Raw genomic sequence first — 18337 nt, forward strand, 5'->3', positions numbered from 1 at the left:
CCAGTGCCTGACCACTCTCTGAGAGAAAAAATTCCTTCTTATGTCCAGTCTAAACCTCATCTGATACAACTTGTGGCCATTTCCTTGGGTCCTGTTGCCACAGGGAGAGTCCCAACCTGTGTGAGGAGCAGGCAGCCTGCAAAGGCTCAGCAATCTCTCCAGTGGTACGAGACATGTCCAGGATGCACACGGTGGAGATGCTCCCATCACACCACTCATGTATTCCCTCCCTGCTCAATGTGTGGGCACAGAATGAAGAATCAAACCTGTATAATGCACGTGCTCTAAAATAAGCACAAGCCCAACGAAGAAGACAGCCCAAATGAGTCACTGCTAAGCAACCAACGGCCTCATTTGGCTGCTGAAGCTGTCAGTAAAATCATCTTTACCCTGCTTCTTTCTAACATAGGATTTAAATTACATCCATTTATTTCTCTCAGTGAAATAAACAGTGAAAAAGTCTCACAACAATTTCGATTTTTCAAGGCTTTATTTCCCAGCCCCCCACAAGCCGCCGCCGTCCCGGCAGCCCCCGCGCGTACCAGAAGGACAACGAGATCATAGAGTTGGCGCTAACGCGCCTCTATTTCCTCAGCGCTGCTCTGAGAGGCGCTGAGCGGCAGTCGTGCTTTACGACAATCGTGCTTTACGGCGGTCGTGCTTTACGGCGGCGCGCTACTCCGTCCCGGTTCAAGATGGCGGCGCGGCAGAGGCGGACAGCGCGGTGGTGGTAGAGGCCGCGGCGGTGGTGGGAGTGAGCTGAGCCACCCCGCCCCGCCCCGCCTTGCCCCACCGGGCCGAGTGGTGAGGGGAAAGGGATGGAGCTGGGCTGGGGGAAGGGAAAGGAAGCGGGGGGGAGGAAGGTGGTTGGCGCTGCCGCCTTCTTCCTTTCCCCCAGCATCCCTCGAGGGAGGAGGGAAGGCCTTCTTGTACTTCGTGGGAGACCTTCTGCCTCGCTTCCCAGTGCTCACAAAACATGCGTTGGGTTGCTTGATTTTTTTCCTCCTCCTAGAGCGGTTATCTCGTGCGGACCCTCCTTTCTACCCTAAAAGAATTTGGGATCGAGGTTTGAGAACGTTATTCTCTTTGAGAAAGGCAGTGCCTCTGATTGTATTTCTGCAGTTGGCTGTAAGTTAAAGGAATGCCCAAAGGCAGGAAAGAACCCTTCATTAGAATAATCTTTCTTTACTGGTCATTGTGATGCAGCTTGAAACAGATAGAGATGGCATAAGGGCAGTGGTCTGTAATGAGAAAAAGAATGTGTACAGAGTGCTTTTTGATGGATATGGTAGTTGATGGTTGGTAGGGAAGAAGTCAAGGGCAGCCTAGAAGTCTGGGTAAAGAAGGATATTTATGGGAAACATTTACAATAGAGATGTTTTATGTGATTAAGTGGAAAGCTAGAAAGGCTCTGACATGCTTATGTTATGGAGGGATACAATAACAGTTAAAATAACACATTTTGTTTTTCTAAAAGCGAGAAGCTTTCAGGTTTAAGTCTTGAGGTGAAGAACAAGCTGACTTGTTTAAAGTATGCACTTTAACTGCTTACTTACAGCTACTTTATAAGCGATACTTAGTAAAAATAAGATGGTTTTGATGTGAATGCCCCAACTTGTGTTCTGAGATTCTCAAATCCTATATTTGAGGTTTTCTTTTGTTCGATTGTTTGTCAACCTACTACTACAAAGGGATGAATAAGCACATGAGTCCTGCTTATGTATAGAGCCTGAAACTATGGTTATCTTTTCCAGATCTTTTTCAGTCCTTTTATTTTGAAGCAAAAGAAAAAAAGTCAAAATGGGGCGGAGATCGACATCATCCACCAAGAGTGGGAAATTCATGAATCCCACAGATCAAGCTCGTAAGTACCCATAAAAGCTAAGCAAAAGGAAATGGGAGTCCCAGGCAAGCAGATAAAAATCTTTCTCTGAGGGGAACATCATCACTTTGGACTGAGAACTGACTTTTCCAAACCCAAAAAGTACTGTCTCCATTTTGGCTGGTGTAAAAACTTGCCAAGAAGGCTACTAGTTTGTGTACCATTGCTACTTCTCACTATTTGTCCCTTAATTTTTACTGTAATTGTCACTGACAATTTCTAACTATAGAAACAGTTAAGTTTCTATACTTAACTGTTGGCTGAGCTGCTCTTTGAGATCTGTGTAATCTATCTGAGGCTAGAATTTGTGGAATGGTCACATTTTGCCAAGGCTCAGGTTACAGGAGGGAATTGTCTAACCTTTTTTTCCTTTTTGTAACATACTGCAATTTCAGTGCTACCCAGAAACAGAAAGCCCAGGCTTCTGCTGTGAGCGTGCTTTGTGTCAGATGTGTATTAAAAACCTGAATATTTTTAAAGGGCATTGTTTCTTGTTGGCACTATATCTCAGTGGCAGTCTTTTACGTTGCATGCATCACTGTGCCTTCTTTTGTCTGTTGTTCTTTTCTGTATAAAAACATTGCTGTTTCTAGAGGCCTGAGGACTGCTGTATTGCATTTTCTTTCTATGTAACACCTATGGAATAGATTTCTATTTCATACTGTATTTGTCTATCAATGGGAAGATAAGCTTTAAAGTTTCCTTTTATTTAATGAAAAATGCAAAATGAATGAACTGTTGAGAAATAGCACTTGTCCCAATGAAAGAAAAGTTGTTTGTGGATTTGATCCACTCATTCAAGTTGTTTTTTTTTTTTCTCTTCTTTTTTTCTTCCCTCTCTCTAGGAAAGGAAGCTCGGAAAAGGGAACTAAAAAAGGTACATAAAGAGATCTGGAACATTTGACTTGGCATTTCCTGTGCTATGTGTTATATTTGTGATTATAAAGGACCATGAATGGTGAATAGACTAGTGTTTCAGTTGATCTTGTAAAATTTAGTTAGGGATATACTGTCCAAGCAGTTAAGAAAACACAGAAATCTGGATTGGAGTTAAAACAAAACAAAATGAAAAAAACCTTTATGTTTTTGTTGGCATGATTCGTTGTATTGCTTTTGTCAGTTGGCTTATTTTACTGATTGTGTCTTCATTGGAATGTATGAGTTATAGAAGCATCTGTAAATAGTGAGATAGTGGAATTGCAGCTCCTAGAAGTTTAAAACATCTCTGCTGCTGCTTTGTCCTGTGGTTAATGTCTGCAAGGCATTTTGAGATGTCTTTTTTTTCCCCTGTCTATTGGGAGTGTTGAAAAAGGATTATTTGATACAAAGATTTTCTTTCTCCTTTGTCTCTTTTCTGATCTCCTTGATTTCTGATCCTCTTAGAACAAAAAGCAACGAATGATGGTACGAGCAGCTGTACTGAAGATGAAAGACCCAAAGCAGATCATCCGGGACATGGAAAAATTGGATGAGATGGGTGAGTAAGGGAGGTACTGGGTGTTGAAGATGGCAGTCAAACACTGAGTAATGAGTATATTAGTGACTTATAATTGGTCTTAATATTGAAATCTTACTGAAACTGAAAGTTGTTTGGTTTGAAGTTGTTTCATTAATCATGATTGTAAAGTAGAGTAACTTTTGAGTTTTTGGCTTTGTTGTCTTTGATTAGAGTTTAACCCAGTGCAGCAGCCACAGCTTAATGAAAAGGTGCTAAAGGATAAACGCAAAAAGCTACGTGAGACTTTTGAGCGTATCTTACGGCTGTATGAGAAGGAGAATCCTGACATCTATAAAGAACTGCGCAAGTTGGAAGTGGAGTATGAGCAGAAGAGAGCACAACTTAGCCAGTATTTTGATGCTGTCAAGGTAATGCTTTTAATATTGAGGCTTGTAACCATACTATGTACTCCTCTTTAGGTGTAACAGTTTAAAAAGAAGGGTCTTTATAAGGGACCAGTATATATTTAGTTAATATTAGGCACACGTACTAGGTTGCTTAGTAACTCCAGACAGTGTGGAGGATGACAAGTCTGTATTTCTCTCTCTTATATTGATTTAATTTATCAACAGATTAAAGGGAAAAGGAAAACTGATCAGATCAACATCAGAATCTGTTTTGTGAATTAAGGAGAGAGAGAACATATGAATGTGTGGTTAGAATTTCTGCTAAATCTAGATCTGGAAATAGTTATTTGGTTATTTGAGGACCTTTCTGTGAAATTCTTCCTGTACAGAGGAATATAATGTTGTATAAGTGCAAGTGTTTAAAATTTTCTGGAATATGCAGAACCTGTGATTTAAGCTTTTTGGGTGCTCAGGAGGTGTAGGCAGACTTGTCTGCAGTTCTGTTGTTTCAGGGACAGAAGGTCTAAAAGGCGATGAATATGTGGCTGAGTTTACCTGAAAGACTGAAGTTTTTCACCTATGCACTGCACATGTGATTTGTTTTGTACTGAAGGCATTTACTGCAATATTGACTGCTGTAAGGCAGCATGCCCTTGAAACAGACCTTTGGCAATGATGGCAGGTCCCATGTGTCAGATGTTCTTGAAGGTAGTAAGATTGTGCAGTAACTTCTGTGGAAGCAACTCAGTTTTTATTTTTGCCTTTTCCTCTCCCAGAACGCTCAGCATGTTGAAGTGGAAAGTATCCCTTTACCTGACATGCCTCATGCTCCCTCCAACATCCTTATACAAGACATTCCCCTTCCTGGGGCCCAACCACCTTCTATCCTCAAGAAAACATCAGCCTATGGGTAAGAGGGAAAGGATGCTTGGAGGGGAAAGGAAAACAGGGAAATGTTTTTTACTAGAAAAGAGCTGGGGTTGGAAGCAGAGGTAATATTAAGTAGCAGGAATTAGAAATTCTGTGAGAATGAATTGGTTTGTTGTGTGTTTTTGTTTTAAGTGAAAAACCTCAATCTTTCCTTCCTGTTACAGTTTTTGTTTAAACTGATTTGGGTAGTATTTTGTACCTTCTAGCACTTGTCTTTCTGTTTATTGGTCAAACTTAAAGCCCTGCCACGCTGTTTGAACATAAATGCCCCTTAAACTGTCATGTGGCTTATTTGTTTTTTTGTCTTGCTAATACATTCAGTTTAAACTCCTACTTTGTTTGTGTATCTGGCTCTTCAAGCTAGTATTAGCTAGTATGAGCTCTTCCTATGCAAATATATATAATTTTTTCTGATTTTGTTTGATTTTACCAACTTGTTGTATAAGCTATTTGTATTTGTTTGTGACTTCCCTGGTTTTCATTTTCTGTCTTATTTGCAGACCACCGGTTCGATCTATTTCTATGCTTCCTCCTCCTGGGCTCGGTGTTCCACGTTTACCTCCTGGCAGGAAGCCCCCAGGACCTCCTCCAGGGCCGCCCCCACCACAGGTCCTACAGATGTATGGCCGTAAAGTGGGTTTTGCTTTGGAGATGGCTCCTCGAAGGCGAGAGGAAGATGTTTCTTATGGTTCTGAACCAGGCAAGGACTTTCCTATCTCTTTCTGGGTTCTTTCTTGCTGTTGATAGTACTGCTGTGAACACTGTTTGCTCTAGATAACGTATTGTCTGTGTAATCTGAGTGTTTCGACTGCTTGAAGAACTCTTTGTGTGATTTGCAATCCTGAGGTGATTCTGATATATTTCATAACATCTGCCATTTTGTTGTTGAGTCTATTTCTAAATGTTGTGTCTTTTAATTACAGCTTGCAGATATCGTTTTGTTGCATAAACTGAGTGTTTTCCCATGTAGTCTTAGCAAGGCTGAAATATGTTTCACTCTCTTTTTAAGGAGACAATATGTATATTTGCAGAGAATTAATCTTCCCCCCCATCTTGCTATAAAACCCAGGAAAACAAACAAAAGCCCTAACACCAAATCTGGGGATACATTTTCAAACAGTTGCTGTATTGTCTATGCAGGCTTCTATGAATGGGTAGATCAGCCTTACTGCATACCAAAAAGGACTGAAATATTTCTAGAGGGGGAAGTTGTATATTTCAGTTTGCTTCACTTATTTACTGTACCAGTTAATCAAATGTTAATGGGAAATCTTACCAATATTGTCCCCAGAATACTCCTTAAGAATGTGCTAAATAGCGAAGGATTGACAATACATTGCTTCTGTTGCTAGGAAGATTCTTCTTACTGTGAACTTAAAATATTCTGCCTTTCGCACCAGTGTGCTTGGAGTTCATGTCTTTCTTAACACTTTGCTTTTCACAGGACAGCGAGGGCATGATGATGATATGTCCAGTACAAGTGAGGATGAAGGCTATCCTGAGGATATGGATCAAGACAAGCATGATGAGAGTAGTGATGATAGTGACAGTGACAGGTCAGATGCAGACAGTGAAGGTGAGGACTTCCCACATCGTGATAATGACAAGGAGAGGGAAGGCGGAGAAGAAAAGAAATCAGGTATGATGAGAATTTACAGGTTGGACTTTTGAGTTTTCAGAGGAAAAGTACGACTGAACAGTCTTTGTTTTCCTTACTGTGGGGAAGGGGGAAAGAAGAAGTCTGTTTAGACAAGGAACTCTGTTCTAGCTCATTGAAATTCCAGCTAAAGAATTTTATTAATGAATGTGAAGTATCTGAATGTGCAAGATTTGCCACCTGAAGCGCTGAAAGAGCAAAGGATCCCACAAAAAATTAAGCCTCACTCTAAAATGTACTCACTCTTTGGTGACTTGAATAGTACTTTAGTGATGGCTGAGCTATTAATGCTTTTGAATGATGTCTCTCGATTGTTTAAAAGGAGTCCAATTGACAGAAAATCCTAAGTTACCAAAACTTGAGAAGATTGGGAAGAAGATGGCTCTTAACTCTCATTTAGGGACATCATGTTGTCATAACGACATATTTTCTGTACCAAGTGAAAGGCTTCCATGTATTTTATATGAAAACGTAAAGATGAATGTATACATATTATATAAATATGTATTTTATTTTTATATTCACTGATTTATTCTGTTCCCCCTGCCCATTTTTACTGTCTGTGTTTTGCTTTCCCCAGGCCATAGCGTACGGTTTGCAGACATGCCTGGGAAATCACGGAAGAAGAAAAAGAACATGAAAGAACTGACTCCACTCCAGGCCATGATGTTACGAATGGCAGGTGGGTGATACGGACGCGTTGAGAGTAGGAACGCTATTAGATTTGCAGATGAGGTTTCTCTGGTGAACTTAATTTGCACAGTCTGTTTATGGAAGTAAATGCATTACTGCCATACTTGAAAATCTACTAAGAATGTACGTAAGATGTGGTTAGTTTTCATTTAGATTATTATTTTTAGCCTAGTGTGCTCAGGCTGTTATCTGCAGGGTTTAATACTTCCTAAAAATATCCTTTTGAAGAAAGGTATTAACCCATGGAGTCAAGAGTTTTCATTTGAAATCGATACAAAGACAACACTTGTATCTTTTTTGGGGTTGTGAGGGGAGAAAGGAAGCTGGGAGAAGCTGGGTTTCTTGGAAGTGGTGGTTATGTCTATTTTGGGGATTAAATAATCTGTGAGATTTTCTATTTAAAAAGTTTTATCTCCCACAAACTCAACTGCAGTTCAGATTTATTAATAGAAGTTTTAGTTCCCACAGGAAAGCAGAACTATCTAGTTTTTGCATTTTTCTGTGTATTAATTAATATCATCAATTTTCATTCCTTTAAGGATATATTTTTTTCATTCTTATTTAGTGTTTTACTTTGCCAAAGTTATTACTTGTGGACTGATTGTATTAATGTGTCTGTTTCCAGGTCAGGAAATCCCAGAAGAAGGGAGAGAAGTGGAAGAATATTCAGAAGAAGAAGAGGAGGATGAAGAAGACTCGGAGTCTGAAGACACATCGCAACAGCAGCAACAGCAGCAGCAACATAGTGAGGAAGCTCTTGCAGAGACTGGGTCATCTACTGCAGTCTCAACTCAGCAGCAGTCTTCACAAGCCGTTGCTTCAAGTCAGATACAGGCACCTCCTATGCCTGGGCCACCTCCACTAGGACCACCTCCTGCCCCTCCATTGAGGCCCCCAGGGCCACCCACTGGCCTCCCTCCTGGCCCTCCACCGGGTGAATATTTGATTTGTTCTGAAGAATGTGGGCTCTAAGTACTGCAGATGGTTTGTCAGTGTCAGGGTTATCAAGCTGCGAAGCATTTTAGACATTAAGTACAGAAGCCCAGTGTGGTATTTGCTGAGACCTGTGAGCTTTCTTCCATGGTCAGTCTGTGGTTTTCGTAATGTCTTCCGACAGTTTTGTTTCTGACATCCCCTAGAAAGGGAACCTCAAACCTCAAAGCAGCTATTTTCAGTAGAGTGAAATTACTTATACTTTTCAGGCCAGAAGCACAGCCTAAAAAGACTGAAATGCTTTTATTTCTAGCTGTTAAAGTTCAGATAAGCCTAGCTTATTAACCGTTCTTAACTGTTGATTCAATACATGGGGAAAAGCCTTCCCCCAGGATGGAGAAAATATTTGTATTTTAATATAACCAAGAAACTTTCTTGGTTCTACAACTGTTGCCTCTTCCTGAGACTTTTTAGAAGATCTATTTAATCTGGCAGCTGGCTAGTATGAGAATATCTTTGAAGTATCCGTTGAAAATCTTCAGTATTAGAAGGTGGGATTGTTCTTTTATCCATGAGCTGAAGTTTTTCTTCTCTTATGTGTATGCTTTCAGGAGCTCCTCCTTTCCTGAGACCTCCTGGTTTACCAGGACTGCGTGGGCCTTTACCTCGACTTCTACCACCAGGTCCCCCACCTGGGCGACCCCCAGGCCCTCCCCCTGGTCCCCCACCTGGTCTGCCCCCAGGCCCTCCTCCTCGTGGGCCCCCTCCTCGCTTGCCACCTCCTGCCCCACCAGGTAAAGTACTCTGCTTCAGAGCCAAGTCTTTCCCTACTTTGTCTTCCCAGTTCTCTGTAATTGTTGTTGTGGTGACCAAGTCAGTATATCTAATTGGAGAATCAGATATTCCTTTAGATCTTAAATAGTCCCCTACTACCAGATTGCCTTTGTCCTTGTATGTGCAGCTAAAGGTACACCCTTAGGTTCTTTCTGGTTGATCCCTTTTGCCGTTTCTTTTTATGCATAATAACAAGTGATTCCATACCGCTATGTGTATTTTGGTAGTAAGAGATCTGGCACCTGTAATAAATAATTTCAGCGTTTAAATTTGTGCTGCAATGTTTCTGAATAGGTGATAGTGTGCTGTGACTTTTTGTTTTGCTGGCTAGTCACGTGTTTTTGATTTTGAAATTCCAGTTGGATAAATCATCGAAGAAGCTTTTCACATTTTAACTTTGCAAATGGAAAGGGAGCAATACACAGGCTCTTGTGGCTTTCCAAGTCTGCTGAGCAGTTTTCTTGTCCTAATACATCTTCCACCTTCTTGTTGGGAGCTATCAACTGGTGCAATACTTCTCCCTGTTTCCCTTTCTCTTAAGCCAGAGCCTCTGCATTTTGTTGACAGTTTTGGGCTGAGAATGTGCATTATTTTTGTCCAAAGATTTTTAGGAATTCCAGATAAAGTCAGCTCACCTTTTTTTCTTCTTCTTTCCAGGTATCCCTCCTCCTCGCCCGGGCATGTTGCGGCCACCTCTGGTGCCTCCATTAGGACCTGCCCCGCCTGGGCTTTACCCACCAGCTCCTCTTCCAAACCCGGGTGTTCTGAGTGCCCCACCCAGCTTGATTCAGCGTCCCAAGGCGGATGACACCAGTGCAGCCACCATTGAGAAGAAGGCCACTGCTACTATCAGTGCCAAGCCGCAGATCACTAACCCCAAGGCAGAAATCACTCGCTTTGTGCCCACTGCCTTGCGAGTGCGCAGGGAGAATAAAGGGGCTTTGGCTGCCTCCCAGAGAAAACAAGATGATGAGCCTGCTCTCCCATTAACCAAAGCTGCCCCTAAGGCTGGATCGTCCGCCCCTATCTCTGTACAGACAAAGGATGATGTGTATGAAGCCTTCATGAAGGAAATGGAAGGTCTTCTCTGACCTGTCCCAATCAGCTTTCCTGCCCTCTGAGCACAGATCAGGCCACCACAGAGGAAGAGGGAAAGGTCTTTCTGCAAGCAATGGAAGGGCTCACATGACAGGGAATGGTTCCCTACCCATGGGTTAACTTGCCAGTACGATCTGAATAGGGGCTGCTGCAGGTGAGGCGCAGCCAGGTACTTCCTTTCAGAGCTAGCATGTCCACTTGGAACAAGGGAATTACAGTCAGTAAGGCAACGCTGCTTCCCTTGAGTCCTCCCACTTCCTTGGAGGAGGTGATGGTGCTCTGTGGAGGGGGTGTAGGAGCTGGGGCTGACTTTGCTCTTCCTGAATCCTTTCACATCCTGAATGCTCTGGTGTGGGTAGTGGAGCCAATTTTTAAGGAGCCAGAAAAACGTTAGCGGCATTTCATACACACGTGGTTTTATTTTCTGTACTGTTCCTTTCTGTAAATATTTTATAATCCCGTTGTTTTGGTTTTGTTTTGTTTTTTTTTTTTAGTTGCAGTGAGGTCAATCATCTTCCGGGGTAGTCAGGGCGGTCATTTGTTGCGTATACTGTACACTGGAATTTGGCACCCTGTCCCCTTAACCGTCATCTTGATGGCTTTTCATTGGCAGGGGAACCTTCACTTTGTCTTGTGAAAGACAATAAATATTCAGTGTATCAAAATAGCGGCTTCCTTGTGATATATGTAAATCTAGCATATAAATGGAAAATGAGATGGTTCTCATTGTCTACTATTAGAAAAAATATATATGTTATCCTTGAAATATAGCTTTAGTTTCATAAATTATACTGATAGAATCAATCACAGAATTATAGAACTACCCAGGTTGGAAAAGACCTTGAAGATCATCAAGTTCAACCACAGCCTAACCATAGTACCCTGATGCTAACAACCCTCTGCTAAATGATATCTCCGAGCACCACATCCAAACGGCTCTTGAACACATCCAGGGATGGTGACTCAACCACCTCCCTGGGGAGCCTATTCCAGTGTTTAACTACCCTTTCTGTATAGAAGTGTTTCCTAACATCCAACCTAAACATGGACAGAGGTCTTCTAGAAGCCTTTACAAGAAACCAATATTTGCAGCCTGTGTCAAATGGGAATAAGACTTAATGGGTTCTTGTAGACAAAACCATCTTAAGAGCTGTGGGATCAGCTGTGTAGGCATTAACACTTTCCCAAATGTAATCCTTCTTCAGAGGGAGATCAGCAGTTTCAAAATACTTCAGTTCTGTCTGAAGCGCTGAATTGGAGCACAAGATTAGGAGTTAGCTATTTATGAAAGTGCCTTTATCTTGTCCTTTAAAAAGGCAACAAAACAGGCACTGAGAGAGCACAGAAGAGAGCGGGAGAACTTTGTCCCCCGTTGAGTGGCTTACACTGAACGACCCCATATCCGGTCATTCAGGACCGACTGCGAAACCAACCCCCGGTAGCGCCCCGCCCACCGCCACGGAGCGCGGCTGAACGTGGGGGGGAGCGCAAACAGGGCAGCCGCCCGCCGCCCATTGGGTGGATTTGGATCCGCGGCGCCATTGGTCGGAGCGAGCGAGAGAGAGAGCCAGCCAATCGGAAAGCGAGCCGGACCGCTCAGAGAGGCTATAAAACGAGAAGGGCGGGGGAATGAAGCCACACGTGAATCACTTTAGCAGGGTGGTGGTTGCGCCGAGATTTTAGAAGCCATGTCGGGCCGCGGAAAACAGGGCGGGAAGGCGCGCGCCAAGGCCAAGTCGCGCTCGTCGCGGGCCGGGCTGCAGTTCCCCGTGGGCCGCGTGCACCGGCTGCTGCGCAAGGGCAACTACGCGGAGCGGGTGGGCGCCGGCGCCCCGGTGTACCTGGCGGCCGTGCTGGAGTACCTGACGGCCGAGATCCTGGAGCTGGCGGGCAACGCGGCCCGCGACAACAAGAAGACGCGCATCATCCCGCGCCACCTGCAGCTGGCCATCCGCAACGACGAGGAGCTCAACAAGCTGCTGGGCAAGGTCACCATCGCGCAGGGCGGGGTGCTGCCCAACATCCAGGCTGTGCTGCTGCCCAAGAAGACCGACAGCCACAAGGCCAAGGCCAAGTGAAAGCTGAGAATTGATCCCACCACCAAAGAACCCAAAGGCTCTTTTCAGAGCCACCCACCTCCTCATAAAGGAGCTGCAGATCCTAAAAATACGTGTTGCCTTTGCTGCTAAAATCCAGGCGTTAGCGTGATGATAGCATATTGTAAACACGAAATGAGATCACAAAGTAACCTGCTAAAAGCTGAATGTGTGTTAAGAGACCAAAAAGTTAGATTTTGTGTTAAAGGAATCAGTTCGGTAGAGGTGAGAAAGGCAAAAAGTTGAATATCACTGCAAGAATCATCACCAAGGTCCTTTTCTTCAGTCTGGAAGAGCTCAGTGATCCCCCTTGGCCTGCCCCCAGCACTGCCTACAGACTCGGTCATTCCCCCCTTCAGGCTCTTCAAATTAATTTTAATGCAGTTTTGTCACGGCTTTGTCCAAGCTGTGCCTCTGCTGCGTTACACCTGGATGAGAGCTCTGTGAGCGAAGGAGGAATGCTGCCAGCTTTGGCTGCACCTTATCCACAGCAATGAACGCTGTAATAGATGTTGAGACAGAAACAAATCCCCATTCGTAGCTCAGTGAGTGTATTTTAATAGAAGGAGAAATTACAGGAAGCAAGATGATGTTACATTGTAGTGCCACAAATGGTTACATATAGGGAAAGAGCAGCTTACGGGCTGCTGTGGGAAGAACAAGGGCTGCAGACAACGATGGAAACAGCACAGAGAAATAGAAGGAGCATTTCCTGATATGGGAAACAAATAAAATTGTACAGAGAATTGGAACGAGCACTTACTGATATGAGAAACTAGATGTGTTTATTCCGTGGCCTCGATGATGTGTGCCAGAGGCTCTCCCCCTCCTGCTGGCAGAGTAACAGGGCCTGCAGATGCTTCTGATACTGCTCCCAGGGTGGGAGCCGGGCTGTGTGCAGTAACCCCAGGGTATGCAGGGTGCATTCTGCAGGGAGAGCCCCCATAACAACACAGGGAGTGCCACAGCCACCAGGGAATGGGAAACCACCTGCAGCAGCGTCTGCCTCAGTCACGCTGACTCAGATGTCCAAAAAACCAGCCCAAAATAAAAGCACAGCTGAGGGACAGAATCCCAGGTATCGATCGCAGTGATCAGTGAGATCTGCCCCCGTGTCAGCCCCCTTTGCTGAGGTGCTCAGTGCTGTTGTGGCACAGCAGCCGGGATGGATCCCTGTATGTGGCTGCAGCGCAGTGCAGTGTTCCGAGGCCATTTGCTCCTGGGGCAAGAGAAGTCCTTCAGGGGATGTCGGGCTGCTCCTCACCTCTCTGCACCAGGCACTTCTTTAATTGATTTGTATTATTTTTAATGGGTCAAAGGGCCGGGGACAAAGGAGCTAATTTCTAATCCATATTCAGTGCTCTCTATGAGCCTGTGTTACTTCCTCCTCTTTGAAATCAATTTGTGATGAAAATAACGATCCCAGCTACTGGGTTTCGTCTCAGATTAAGAGAAGACCCTTTAAAGAACAACAATTCATTACTCTGGGGGTGCAGCTTCCCACGGTGTAGATTTTATTTAGAAGGAAAAACAAAAGTTTCTGTCTCCCGAGGTCTGCCCAGGTCCAGGACTCGGGGTTTATCGACTCTTTTTAAACTCACCCTTCGCTTCTCCGGAGAGAAACTCCGCCCGTGGCAGCAGCAGCCTTTCCCCTCCTCGCCGCTGTGACTTGGGGCGATTCGGTGGCGGAAATTATAGAAAAAACGCGCTTTTTCTCCTCTTAAGAAACACAAAATGAGCGGGGAGAAGGGAGCTCTGAGCCGTGCGGCGGGGCGGGCTCTGCAGCGCACCAATCACCGCCCGGCTCCGCTCTATAAATACGAGGCCGCCGACTTGCTCCAGGCCCAGTGGTTCCCCCCGATCTGTGAGGACGTCTGTCACCATGTCGGAGACCGCGCCCGTTGCCGCGCCCGCGGTGTCTGCGCCCGGCGCTAAGGCCGCCGCTAAGAAGCCGAAGAAGGCGGCGGGCGGCGCCAAAGCCCGCAAGCCCGCGGGGCCCAGCGTCACCGAGCTGATCACCAAGGCCGTGTCCGCCTCCAAGGAGCGCAAGGGGCTCTCCCTCGCCGCGCTCAAGAAGGCGCTGGCCGCCGGCGGCTACGATGTGGAGAAGAACAACAGCCGCATCAAGCTGGGGCTCAAGAGTCTGGTCAACAAGGGCACTCTGGTGCAGACCAAGGGCACCGGCGCCTCGGGCTCTTTTAAGCTGAATAAAAAGCCGGGCGAGACCAAAGAGAAAGCAACTAAGAAGAAGCCTGCTGCCAAGCCCAAGAAGCCGGCAGCCAAGAAGCCAGCGGCTGCCGCCAAGAAGCCCAAGAAAGCAGCTGCAGTGAAGAAGAGCCCCAAGAAAGCCAAGAAGCCGGCGGCTGCTGCCACCAAGAAGGCGGCCAAGAGCCCCAAGAAGGCGACCAAGGCTGGCCGCCCCAAGAAAGCCACCAAGAGCCCAGCTAAGGCAAAAGCAGTGAAGCCCAAAGCTGCTAAATCCAAGGCTGCCAAACCCAAGGCAGCCAAGGCAAAGAAGGCAGCAACAAAAAAAAAGTAAGATGACAGAAGAAATTGGAGTCTGTTCATTTAAATAAACCCAAAGGCTCTTTTAAGAGCCACCCACTTCTTCTCAGAAAGAGCTGAAATGCTGCGGGTACCGGGGTAGCGCAACTAATCATCTCAGTTGCGGAGATTGAGATTTGGGCGCATTAGCTGCAAACTAAACAGCAGATAAGAAGAGCCCGTTCTGTTCAGCACTACGTGCAGTCCGGGAGCAAGGCACCAGCAGTGCTGCTTCTCCCGCCCGCCCCCCCCGTGCAGAAGGACGCGACCAGGCGGGGCGGTGCCAGCCCCTCTTTCCTACTCGGGGAGGGGTTTAAATAACCCGCGCTAGGCCGTGATTGGTCCGTTTCAGTACCGCCCCCTTCCGGCACCACCCCCGCTCCGTCCCGTGCGCCGACGGAGGCCGCTCTCACGTCTCCGCCCCATCCCGCCCCCGGAGCTGCCGCTTAGCGCGGCTCCACGGCTGCTTTTGCACAGCGGAGATACGGTGTGCGGTCATTCCCTGTCCAGTGATGGAGTGCGCGACAAGGGAAAGGGAAAAGGACGCGCTGGTACGAAACGGCGTGGCCCCACGGGCTGCTTTCCATCCGTTTATTAATGAATGAAATAATAGGGAGAATTAAGATTCTTTACGTGTGGAGCAGCTACAATGTATGTAACACGAACTTTTTGCTTTAAACAGCAATGCGGATTTCCTATTTGGAATAAACTTGTAGAGTGAGTAAAAATATTCTTGGCAAAACATTTATTGTAAGAATTGAGACCAAAACGAAGCACTCACCTTCCCGACGGGGTCCAGACAGCAGAGAGCAGCAGACAGTGACTGCTGCGGGAGCCGTGTGTGCCGTGCTGCAGCAATAGAACGGCTACCAAACAACAGACAGCTCCGTGAATTGCTGCTACTGCTCGGCTCATTTGGAACTGAGACCTCCAAAATGCGAGGTGAAGCCATTATTTTCTGTTATATGTGCTTCAGGCACTCGCGTTCATTTCACTCACGCTACACCCCGCAAGAAAAAAAGTAACACAGCCCTTTTACTAGAATAGATGGTGGCTCTGAAAAGAGCCTTTGGGTTAAAATCGAGTAATCCGCACCACTCTACTTGGAGCTGGTGTACTTGGTGACCGCCTTGGTGCCCTCCGAGACCGCGTGCTTGGCCAGCTCCCCGGGCAGCAGCAGCCGCACGGCCGTCTGGATCTCCCGCGACGTGATGGTCGAGCGCTTGTTGTAGTGCGCCAGGCGCGACGCCTCGCCGGCGATGCGCTCGAAGATGTCGTTGACGAACGAGTTCATGATGCCCATGGCCTTGGACGAGATGCCCGTGTCGGGGTGCACCTGCTTCAGCACCTTGTACACGTAGATCGAGTAGCTCTCCTTGCGGCTCTTCTTGCGCTTCTTGTCGCCCTTCTTCTGGGTCTTGGTGACCGCCTTCTTGGAGCCCTTCTTGGGGGCGGGAGCAGACTTGGCCGGCTCAGGCATGACTAACTCTCCACGATCCCTTCGGCGCAGCGGAGTGCCGGCAACAAGCACTGCTCGCCTATTTATAGGGGCCGTATGCAAATCGAGTGCCTTCGTTATCTGCGCTCTGATTGGATAACAGAGCCCGTGACGTGTCTCTCAATACGAACAGCTCTATAATTGGTCCATCGCAAATCCCACGCTGCTACTGGGTAACAATTCAAATCCCATCGACCAATCGCTGTGAGCTCTTTCAATCCCAGCTCAGCGGCAAAGCTCGGCTTCCACCCGCGGCGGTGTGGGCGCTGCCGGGGGTCGCCTGGGTGCCTCCATTTGCCTGCGCGGGGGCTGTAGGTACAGACAGCAATCTTCGAGAAGACAAAACAAAACGCCTGGAGAAAGCTGAGAGAGTTTTCTCCACCTTTTTTCCCCCCATCAAAATGAAATTAACCTGAATACTTACTTAATAGCCTACACTTATAGCAGCCACAAATACAACCTGAAAAAGTATGCTGGCTCTGGAATGGAGCTCTTCTGACCTATATGGTTTGGCTTCCAGAACTTTAAATAGTATAAAAGCTCTGATTTAATCAGCAGATTTAAAGTATATTAACTTGAGTACTTGGGAATGTTATAATTCACTTTTAAAGTAATTCCATTTTGATTGGAGCTGGGACTATAACAGAGTTCATAACAGTGCTACAATAATGCCATCTTCTTTTGCAACCTCTAAGGCTGTTCAAAGCCCAGAATTTCTGGGTATCATACAAGATAGTTGGCATAAGCCTATAGAAGAAACTCATCTGCCATACCTAAATGGAGATGGAAAGGATTAAACTGCTAAAATCACAACAAAGCTGTATTTTTTAGGATTTCTAAATAGAGTTGTAAAGATTCTGGTGATAACAACAGAACTGTTACCTTTTCCTGCTGCAGTCCATCTGAATACCTAACTTCCCATCTTTATGTCTTTCTTTTGGTGTAAAAATCATGCGGAAAAGCACTGAGATCAGCTCTGCCAAGCAGTGGCAGCTCTGAACATCTGTGAACTCCTCTACAGGGCAAACATTGCTGTGCCTTCACAGACAGGTATACATTGGGAGTGCTAGGGGTGGAATAGCTGGAGAGAGGTCTGCACAAATGCAGCTGGAAAATACTCTTATTCTATGGTCTGAAGTCAGAAATACAGTTCTGTCACTGTCTATTGGCCCCAAAAGCTGTGGGTAACACAAGACTTAGGAGTATTATCCTGACTTCTGTTGCTGTGCATTCTGCAGCATCTTTGACTAGGAATGCTGGGGGGAAGGGAGAGAAAGTCACACACCTGGGCATCATCTTGGAATTAGAGTTTACCTTCCCAGGGCCAAGAGATCCTGAAAAAAAAACCAAGCAGAACCCATTTATTTACAAGTAGAGACAAAAAAGACTTAAGTGCAGTAAGAATCGTTGGAAATAAATGATAGAATGGTTCAGGTTGAAGGAGAACTCAAAGCCCATCCTGTCCTACCCTGTTCCATGGGCAGGGCTGCCCCACTCCAGCTCAGGCTGCCCAGGGCCCCATCCAACTTGGCTTTGAATCTCCAGGGATGGGGCACCACAGCTTCTCTGGGCAGCTGTGCCAGCACCTCACCACCTAATCTAAATCTCCCTTCCTTTTGTTTAAAGCCGCCCCCCCTTCTCTCCCCCCTTTTTCCCCATCCTATCTCCATCTATCCACGTAAAAAGAAAAACAAACCACCTGACTACTTTTTGTTTATAAGCTCCTTTTAAGTTTTGCAAGGCTGCACTAAGGTCATCCTGCAGCCTTCTTTGCTCTGGGCTGAAGAAGCCAAGCTCCATTGCCCTGACTTGGTTTCTGAACTTCAGTTCATTTGGTTGAGTGTATTTTCACTATGGAATACAAATAAAAGAACCAAGGTGTCCTGGTAACTGTTACAGAATAAGCAGACATTGAAGAGGAATATCTAGTTACTAGCACAAAGCATCAGAAGTTGTTAAAACATGGGAGACAAAGCACACCTTAGAATCACAGTTTAAAAGCCCACTTCTAAAGTTAATGGTAGCAACCATACTTCTAGAGTTTCTGACTGAAATATGAAGCATGGCTGCATTATTCTGTACATGTGGCCATCTATAGGTGCAGATTTTCTATCTTGATAAGATGCTGAGTGTCACTGTCATCTGAAGACATTATAACAGCTAAAAGGAGTAAACAGCTCACATTTCCCCATCATTAAAGCACTGCTGCAGACAGATGGAAAGAGGGAAGAAAAAGATGAAAGAATAAAGGGGCAGTGGGAACTTTTCCTCTATTTTCTGAGTTAAGAGATGTTTACTCACTTCACATCTCAAAAACCAATTAAGAT

At 45.7% G+C, this 18337-nt stretch overlaps 4 protein-coding genes across 4 annotated transcripts; 3 read left to right on the top strand and 1 right to left on the bottom strand.

Annotated features, from left to right (window-relative positions):
- Positions 1-660: 660 nt before the first annotated feature.
- On the top strand, positions 661-10537 carry WBP11 (WW domain binding protein 11). The gene is made up of 12 exons (XM_072359441.1): positions 661-804; positions 1755-1864; positions 2728-2759; positions 3266-3359; positions 3552-3748; positions 4504-4637; positions 5158-5357; positions 6102-6296; positions 6895-6996; positions 7633-7941; positions 8552-8734; positions 9432-10537. The coding sequence occupies exons 2-12, from the start codon at positions 1801-1803 to the stop codon at positions 9863-9865; spliced, it is 1944 nt and encodes a 647-aa protein (XP_072215542.1). The 5' UTR covers positions 661-804; positions 1755-1800; the 3' UTR covers positions 9866-10537.
- A 990-nt stretch (positions 10538-11527) lies between these two features.
- On the top strand, positions 11528-11962 carry LOC140257657 (histone H2A-IV). Its single transcript, XM_072347111.1, has one exon. It carries the CDS (start codon positions 11561-11563, stop codon positions 11948-11950), a length of 390 nt encoding a protein of 129 aa, XP_072203212.1. The 5' UTR covers positions 11528-11560; the 3' UTR covers positions 11951-11962.
- A 1863-nt stretch (positions 11963-13825) lies between these two features.
- On the top strand, positions 13826-14541 carry LOC140258511 (histone H1). The gene has a single exon (XM_072348844.1). It carries the CDS (start codon positions 13851-13853, stop codon positions 14505-14507), a length of 657 nt encoding a protein of 218 aa, XP_072204945.1. The 5' UTR covers positions 13826-13850; the 3' UTR covers positions 14508-14541.
- A 753-nt stretch (positions 14542-15294) lies between these two features.
- LOC140258795 (histone H2B 1/2/3/4/6) lies at positions 15295-16073 on the bottom strand. Its single transcript, XM_072349462.1, has one exon. It carries the CDS (start codon positions 15990-15992, stop codon positions 15612-15614), a length of 381 nt encoding a protein of 126 aa, XP_072205563.1. The 5' UTR covers positions 15993-16073; the 3' UTR covers positions 15295-15611.
- Positions 16074-18337: the final 2264 nt, after the last annotated feature.

This window comes from Excalfactoria chinensis, chromosome 1 (genome assembly GCF_039878825.1).
Source record: "Excalfactoria chinensis isolate bCotChi1 chromosome 1, bCotChi1.hap2, whole genome shotgun sequence".
NCBI lineage: Eukaryota > Metazoa > Chordata > Aves > Galliformes > Phasianidae > Excalfactoria > Excalfactoria chinensis.

What these genes read in the sequence shown, in the direction of transcription:
- WBP11 (XM_072359441.1), top strand. Translation starts at nt 1,801, where the DNA reads ATGGGGCGGAGATCGACATCATCCACCAAGAGTGGGAAATTCATGAAT. An exon ending in AGTATTTTGATGCTGTCAAG is followed by an intron (nt 3,749 to 4,503) that starts GTAATGCTTTTA and finishes TTCCTCTCCCAG; the next exon opens with AACGCTCAGCATGTTGAAGT. An exon ending in CGGAGAAGAAAAGAAATCAG is followed by an intron (nt 6,297 to 6,894) that starts GTATGATGAGAA and finishes TGCTTTCCCCAG; the next exon opens with GCCATAGCGTACGGTTTGCA.
- LOC140258795 (XM_072349462.1), bottom strand. Translation starts at nt 15,992, where the DNA reads ATGCCTGAGCCGGCCAAGTCTGCTCCCGCCCCCAAGAAGGGCTCCAAG.
- LOC140258511 (XM_072348844.1), top strand. Translation starts at nt 13,851, where the DNA reads ATGTCGGAGACCGCGCCCGTTGCCGCGCCCGCGGTGTCTGCGCCCGGC.
- LOC140257657 (XM_072347111.1), top strand. Translation starts at nt 11,561, where the DNA reads ATGTCGGGCCGCGGAAAACAGGGCGGGAAGGCGCGCGCCAAGGCCAAG.